At 35.0% G+C, this 8,724-nt stretch overlaps 1 protein-coding gene across 1 annotated transcript; it reads right to left on the reverse strand.

Annotated features, from left to right (window-relative positions):
- Window positions 1–2,428: 2,428 nt before the first annotated feature.
- LOC110757058 ((-)-alpha-pinene synthase-like) lies at window positions 2,429–6,753 on the reverse strand. Its single transcript, XM_021958579.2, has 8 exons — window positions 6,568–6,753; window positions 4,762–4,969; window positions 4,391–4,661; window positions 3,899–4,274; window positions 3,600–3,818; window positions 3,344–3,482; window positions 2,977–3,225; window positions 2,429–2,897 (listed from the first exon to the last, which is right to left on the reverse strand). The coding sequence occupies exons 2-8, from the start codon at window positions 4,882–4,884 to the stop codon at window positions 2,604–2,606; spliced, it is 1,671 nt and encodes a 556-aa protein (XP_021814271.2). The 5' UTR covers window positions 4,885–4,969; window positions 6,568–6,753; the 3' UTR covers window positions 2,429–2,603.
- Between the last annotated feature and the right edge of the window lie 1,971 nt (window positions 6,754–8,724).

Genomic DNA, 8,724 nt, shown 5'->3' on the forward strand with positions numbered 1-8,724 from the left:
AGGCATTGGCATAGAAGTTGGTCTAAGGAACTCCTCGTTCATATCTTTCCATGAATCCACAATTTGTTTGTTGAAGACATCAATTATCTCTTGCTCGTCTGACACCCCATATTGATTCATGTAACAATAATCAATAGCAGAAGCAACATGCCCTCTCTCTTTCTCAAACTGCAAAAATAGAATCCAAAATCCACGATTGTAAGTCCTTCTATATTTAATACTTTTGGTCCATCTGTCGAAATCCCTTTGCCTTTTTTTGTCAAAACTTAGGAGTAAACGTATCCACGTATGTAGCATATACTTCTCTGACCTCTCACACCTCCGATTTTCTTCTCATAATTCATCTTAAATTGAAGCTCTAATGAAATTTTCTAGGTAAAACTGAAGTTGCAACTTCAAATGAGGATGAAATATGAGAAGGAAACTGGATAATGAGAAGTGAGGTAAAAATATATATGGTGTGAGTAGACATTTTTTGCCCTAAAAATTATAGAATTTGACGGAAGGACCAAAGTGACACTGTATTTAGTGTCTAAGGATTATGGATGACATTCATAGCCATTTAACGAGTTATATGGATGACATATATATGTGTTGAAGCTGAAGAGCCTATGTCATCCATATAACTCGTTAGACATTCATAGGCATTTAACGAGTTATATGAATGTATATATATGTCATCCTATGTCATCCCTGACTTAAACCCTTCATTACCCACCATGAATGTATTAAATTTCCACTCACCTCATTCACTGACTACTATAAATCAACCATCAACTTATTTGGCAAAGGGACCACTACGACATATTTCTTTATCCATTTCATTAAAAATTTAGTTATGTTTTCCTTTGTAATAAGTTGATAGAACTCTAGCTAAGGATAAAAGGGAATGTCCTTTGAGTAAGTTTGTGAATTGTTCTTTAATCCAATATACGGTATGAATTGCTAAATTATTTTATTTTTGGTTTTTCAATATTTTCATATCCTTTTATTTTGATTGATGTTAAGTGCTACTATCTTTTCATGAGTTCAATTATATTTTTCTCATTGTTAAGAACTGACTTAGCATATGCTTTTAAATTAAAAGATTAGATATTAAGCAATTCCATTTTCTAAACAATCATTAATAAAAATAACATTGAAAAATTAAATTAGTTTTAATTTCTTTTCTTTTTTTTGGGTAAATACCACGAGGTGTCCCCACCCGAAGGGTGGGATTAATCCCCGCTCGGGATTCGGCTTGCCCCTGTCCACAAAGTGCTTCCAATGGAGTTCTAATTTCTTTATCTTCCTGTTAAAGTGTCTCAATGATAATTTTAATCGAGTTATAATTTGGATTAAAGGGCATGAAACATATTTTGCTTCAAGAACTGAACTTTGATGCCTTAGCATTTCCATTATTGATAATTCATTTTTAAACTCAATCTGTACAACACTCAAATCAAATTACTTTTCTATTTTGCTTGTCACTTTTATTTTGGTGCTTTTAATTATTTCTTTGTATGCAGACATTTGCCTACCTGCTCCTTGAGGATACGATACTTGGACTTCCAAGAATATTACTACGTGTGACTACTTGCACTTGGGTAGACGCAACAATAGGTATAGCACAAACAAAGCAAAACTCTCCCGTAGAAAGACACATGAAACCTCAAAAGAGTTGATGCGCTTATTCAACACCAAATATCATACCCTAAAGCCAACTCAAGCCCACAACTAAGGCTTGGAAGAAGGCATACCCACAAAATAAAAATAAAATTAAACTGTTGACACTGTAGTGGAGACAGAGTAAACACCATCAAAACTGCTGCAACCTAAGAACCTACAACAACAAACAAAAAACCCCCCCATAAATTCAGAGTAAGAAAGAGAAATGGGTTGAAAGGGAAGAGGAGAAAAGAAGAGGGAGAAGGGGGAGGGGGCAGAGATCACCTCCCCCCTTGTTGCGCTCAAGTGAGGCTAGAGTTTGGGCTTTTTGTTTAGCAAGGCTACCGGTGATTCTGTGATTGCCAAAAATTGCTATAATTCTGTGATTGCCAAAGATTGCTTGAAACAAGCTATTTGACTTTATTTACTTTAACACTCTTCCCTAAGTTACTATGTGTTATCGATGCCTAACTTGCAAGTCTCAAATTGGGACAAACAAGTTGTGGTGAATAGGTCAGCCAACTGATGAGGTGTTGAGATATGAGCAGTTCAAATCATGCCTGCTTGGAGTTTCTGATGTTACTAAATGACAATCAATTTCAATGTACTTTGATCAGTTTATAATAGCTTTTTCTAGAAGCTCTTTATTAGAACTAGTACGTTAAAAATACAATTAAAAATCCAAGTGCATTGTGATTTATGATGCACTGTGAAACAAGAAGCTATTACCCTCCATTTGCTTTTCGAAGCTGCAAATAGTTATGGACCAAGGGATAGTGGATAATACAAATGTTTCTTTATTAAGGTTTAGTTTATGTCTGGCCCGAAACATTTTAATACAGCATAGCAAGCCCAACAACCAACTCTCTCAAAAACTCGTAAATACAATCAACATGACAACATCAATTCTTGGGAATGACCTTATTTTTAAGATTAATTCTAAGGAATGACGCAATTCATAGAGGCACGGGTTCAATAAAAAGTGAAGCAACACTATCTTTCATCACTTTCCCAACATGTGTGTAGCCATCCTCCCCTTTGTAAAGGAGATCAACCACTCTTGTTAGATTCAGAACGCGCATGAGGACCGGCATTGGCACATCAGTTGGTCTAAGGAACTCCTCGTTGATATCCTTCCACGAATCCATAACCTGTTTGTTAAAAATAAGAAGCACCTCTTGCTCTGGCACCCCATATTGCTTCATGTAGCATTCAATACTAGAAGCAACATGCTTTCTCTCTTTCTCAAACTGCAAAAATAAATACATAATACAAATTATCTTACCTAATTCTTATTTGTACCAAGGTAGAATATCTTATTATACGTACCTCGTATCCACTAAGGTCATCCATGAGCCTAAAAATGATATTTGAAGCTCTAAGAATTCTAGGATCATTCAACAACCACTCAAAAGCTTCCTTCGTTACAATATCTCCCATGCCAACCAGAGATGTAATTGAAAGCAAGGTGTTACCAACACAAGCTGTTGCTACACTCATATACTCTTCCATGCTTGGAATGTAGTCTTTGTGCAACCATTGGGCCTCAGCAAAGTAGTTCCGGGCTTGAGCTTTAACCTATGCCATTTGTTAAAAGCATTGAAAAGTAAAGTGAGTTGTGACTGTCGAAAAAATCCCATGGGACAAACCCAAAATAGATTAACAGCAAATAAAGTTGTGCATTTGCATTACGTACAGCTTCTTTTGCATAGTGAACTCGGTATGATCTTCCTTCTTTTACCATCTCCTCCTCAATTTCGTCGTAAACATTCAAGAGGGTATGGTAAAATACTTGCATATAGTCTGGGAGTTCATCCATACAATTGATATCCCACCTGAAAATTACATAAACAACATTCATCTTAGGCATACAAGCTGGTAGGAGTTATGCAACAAATAAATCAGCTTCAATAATTAATTAGAAAGCAGATTATAAATTTTTTCCTATTAACCTTTCAATTGCTCCAGTAAAAATCACGAGTTCTTCGTATGTGCCAAATGCATCATAGATATCATCCAAAACTGATACCAGGGCAATCACTTTTGTAAGAATTTTTCTTGTTGCCATATAATGCGGTTCGAAATAGACTCCAACTATCCAAAAGTACAGCTCCACGATCCTATCTCTTGCAAAAGGCAGCTTCTTTTCAAAGTCCAGTTCTTTCCACCACCTATAATTAATTCACAATATTAAGTGTATAGGGTGCACTAATTGCAAACTATTTTATGTTCACATGATTCAAAAACTTACCTAGTAATCTCACTGAGCTCCTTCTTGTGTAAAGATTGAACGATATTGAAATCTAACTTTGCAAGTTTCAGTATAGCTTCACTATGTGAAGCATCATCTTGGTAGATTGACATGTAACTCCTGGCACATAACCTCTCCAGACCCTTCCGCAGAGGTCTCTCTAGGGCTTGAGTTATCTGTAAAGCCAGTGGATTGCTTGCTTCCGTTGTTTCTGCCGACTCAAGGTGAGTGGTGGTGAAGACAAGAGCCTCTTCTAGTATGTCTTCTCCATGGACCCTTAGATGTGCTGCTTCATAAAAGCTTAGCATCCCAGGAACATCAGCAGTTAAGCTCTCCTTGAAGTTACCATTTTTATCTTTGAACTTGTTGAATATATCTGGTTGATTGTCAGAAAAAATGGGCGCATATATGAGACATAGAATAATATTATTATAGCCGAGAGCCACTCACATCACATTCCACACATAAATTAATTAATTTCTTCATCCCTACCGCAAGAAACATTAAATCCATGTTGTCTTAGTAACCGAAAACCAAGAGCAACAGTGTAGAGATCACCACCATCATAGTCATGATATGTAATGTGCATACGTTGCAAGGCTTCTTCGATTTCTCTTTCAAAAGGGTAAGCCACGCCAAGGCGCTGGACTGCATCAATTAGCTTGACCTGATGTGAAAAATCACCTGCACTTGTTGTGAATACTTCCTTCCTCACTGCTACTTTCAGTTGGTCCACTTGCTGTTGCATATGGTCATAAGTTATCTGCTACAACACAACACAACAAATTAAATTAGCAACTTCGTGTTACGTTACAAGTTTTTGAAAAGAATAAAACGCATATAAATAAATTGAATAACATTACAATGTTTTTTTCATCATAATTGAGGAACCGATCTCCCCAAATGCTTGGGTGATAATTTGCTGTCTGCCGAACAATTTCTGGCTTAGCACTGTGTGCTACTTGAGCTGCTACTGGGAAAGACATGGTTTGCTTTGTACTGAAATATTGCTCATATGATTATGTATATATAGGCAAAATGATCAAGTCCGGTCCTGAGATTTTGAGAGCCCTGTGCGAAATTTAAACAAGAACCTTCACATAATCTAATATGAAAAAAATAAATTTAACGCCTCTTCGAAATTGATTTCTCCATAATTAGAAAATGAAAGCACCTCATTAACTGTTTTCCCTTATAGCTTTCTCTCACAGCAATTTTTAACAATAAGTGATTTTCTCATAGTTTACCAAACGGGCTAGGCTTCCCAAATTGTTTTAAAAATCACTTATCACCCCAAATAAGCAATGCCAAACGGGCACTAGATCAATGAACTTCTGGTTCATAAAATCATAATCTTCAACTTCTGGTTCATTACCATTGTAAAACAAAATTAACTAATAACCCAACATAAATTAAATAAAATTAAATCTAAAAATAATAATAATGAAAATGAGTAAAGTGATATAAACGAGGAATAATTTAAAGAGTTATTTACACTAACACCCCCTAAGGTTTTCAATGTTTTCATAAAACCCCCGGAGATTTTAAAAATTACATGAACACCACCTTAGGTCTTAAATTATTTTCACAAAACTCCTTTCCATTGATTTTTCATCCAAAATTTATGATTTTATATTCAAAATTTCTTCAAATGACAAAGTTAGCCTTTAAGATTAGATTGCACATACATTTGTTGAGGTTAATTTTGTTATTTGCAAAAGAAATTATGTATGAAATCATCACATTTTTGGATGTAGAATCAATGAAAAGGGGTTTTTGTGAAAACAAATTGAAACCTCAGGGGGTGTTCATGTAATTTTTAAAACTTTAGGGGGTTTTGTGAAAACACCAAAAACCTCAGTTGGTGTCAGTGTAAATAACTCTAAAATTAATTAATTAAAAACTATGAAATTCCAAGATAATCCAATATTAATGTGGATTCAATATGTAGAAAGAACTACAAGTTGAAGAATCATATTTCCAAACCATTTCAATGTGCCTCAAAGTATGCTATTTTTCCATGAAATTATAAAATTTGAGTTTTTGATAATTCATCTCATGGATATAGAACTTCAGGTTCTATGAAGTTCAAATGGCAAATAGGCACAAAGAAGTAATGAATTTCAGGTTCACATATAGTATTAAGATCCATGAATAGCTATGAACTTCAGGTTCATATCAATATATATTCAAAACTACAGGTTGAAATACGTAGATCTAATTAAATTGAATTAATAGTTGTGCTTTGAATGTATATGCGCACTAAAAACTTATGGTTCCAGTTCTTGACATATGCAGGCCTCATGAAATTCTGATTTTGATTAATACAAACTCAAGGATTTTCATGTCTTTATGTGCTTTTTAAATTGGTGGAACTTTACGCCATCAATTATTTGGAATAAAAAAACCTTTAGATTTTGGTTCAATCAAAATGACTCCAGGTCCTAATCTAATTATATGATGAGGATCGAGGAACTTCAGGCTTTGATCTTTTGTATAATACAAACTCATCATAACAAGTTGTAATTAATTAAGATCATGTTTAGAAATAAATAAACAAAATAAATAAATAAAACATGGCATTATATTCATGGGTAATAAGAATAAATTTTTTTTTTCCTTAAAAGATCATGATGAAGTCTAATGGTAAGTACAAAGAAATTTCATACCATGTGATGACTTAGTAATAGTAACTCCCTTTGCCCTGACCGAACCCCACCTCTGTACCCTTTTCCGACCAACCTCATCAGATCCAATCGACCTCTTCTCAACCTTCCTCACCGGTCCGATCCCATCAGACCTCCACTACTTGGTCAACCTCGTCGGCTTGAACCACTTTAAAAATAATATAACGAAAAAGAAATCCAAAACCCCCACCGACACTTCCTCCTCACAACCCTCCCTCTCTCCCCTCTCAGCCGCAAGCCCCCCTTCTGTCTCTTCTCCCCTACTAACCCACCCACCCCTCCTTCTTTCTACCTTCTGTTTTTGGTTATGTTATTTCTGATTCTAATAATTTGGCTGTTGGCTTTTGATTTTTGATTTGTTTGGTCAAATTTTGATTTGGGGTTATTTGGTATTTCTTGTTTTAATGTTAGATTGTTGATTTGATGATGCATTATGTGAATTGCCAAGCAGAAAAATTAAGTATTGTATTTTGTATACGATTAATATGGCGGTTTTTGCTTAGTTAGTTGTTTCTTGACTAATGACCCCTCTTCCTTCTAAAAACCATCAACCTCACGTAACCAGATCTAAGTCTTTTAGGAGCTGAGGGACATTTTCTATTTTTCAGGGAGTTTGGGGCGGTGGGTTGTGTGAGTTGAGAGAGAGAGGGTCGGGATAGGTGAGTTGAGATTTTTTCTCTAAATCTATATATAAAGCAAAAGGCAGAGAATGGTAAAACATTCAAAATACCAGAAAATGCTCATGGTTAATGCAAACATTAAGAATTGAAATTATTAATTAAATGAGGATAATATGGTAAATTCATACTTTTTCATATTTAAAAAAAATTAAAATTAAAAGAAAAATCAGATAATGGATCCTATTTTTATGGAATACAACTACCCATTATTTTTTTTAATTCTAAAATAAATTTAAATTTTTTTAAAAAAAGCCTCTCCAGGCGGGGAAGCGCATGCAAAGAGGCTAGTGTTTAGAAGTTATTTTACACAGGGGTAAATTTGTCATTAATAATTTTGAATATAAAATGAGTTAGAAAATAAGAGATGAGTGAAAATAGCAGCACTCGATTTAACTAATCAATAATTGCTTATTAGAATTTAAAGGTTTTTTTTTATCTTTTTGTTTCTTTTTATTTTCTGGCAGATTTCAATCATATCCAATCAATCAATCAATCTTATAACACATTAATTATTGCATTAAATTATGCATCGGGCAAGCTTTCGATGTCAAACATTTTCATAACTATTATGTATGTCACCTCACATACACTGATGATTATTGTAGGTGAGCATCTCCAAGGGAGTAAGTGTCACATCATATACGCTCATGAGAGGGAGGGTTATGAGGTGGAAATGTCGTTGGGGATTTTGGAATTTGTTTTTTTCCTTATATTATTTTTAAGACTAAATTGTAGCAATAGTCCCTGGACTAAGGCCAAACTTTACTTTTCGTCTCTTATATTGCTAAATTGTTACGGTGGTACTTTAGTTATGACTCCACTTTCAGAAATCGTCATTTTCGTCATCTCAGTCAGCTTTTCTGTTAAAAATGAGGGCATATTTGTCTTTTCATGTGCTGAATTGAACAGAGACGCCATTGACAATTTTTTTTTTCTTTCCTTTTTTGCTTTCTTTCTTTTTGAGGCTTTTTTATTTATTTCTATTTTGTTGTTTGGTTTTGTTGGAGGATTTGGGGTCTGATGTGTGTGTGGGGGAGAGAAATCAGGTGGGGGAAAACAAATCTGGGTGTGGTTATGTCTATGGACACGTGTCAAGCATTGAGGATGATGGTGATGGTACACCTATGGTTAAAGTGATGAGCAAAAATGCACCCGAGGGGGAAGAACAAATCTAGGCGTGGGGGAGGAGAGATCTGATAATATTGTCCCTAGTCCCATTGATTTTGTTGGGTCAATTAAATCTTGTGAGGAAAATGGGTCCAATTAATCCTCCAGCTCCAGGCATGAAAATGACGACCAGTTTTAAACCAAGGGAATGACGCTTTGATTAATCAAATCTTAAAAAATAATATATGAATTGGGTGTTTTGGGGGTGGGGGGAGGAATCGTGGGGAAGAAGAAATGGGAGGGGGAAGGAATTTCCCCAAAACTCCAGAACGACCATCGTATTGCAGACATT

Source organism: Prunus avium, chromosome 4 (genome assembly GCF_965620075.1).
Source record: "Prunus avium chromosome 4, drPruAviu1.hap1.1, whole genome shotgun sequence".
Classification (NCBI taxonomy): Eukaryota; Viridiplantae; Streptophyta; class Magnoliopsida; order Rosales; family Rosaceae; genus Prunus; species Prunus avium.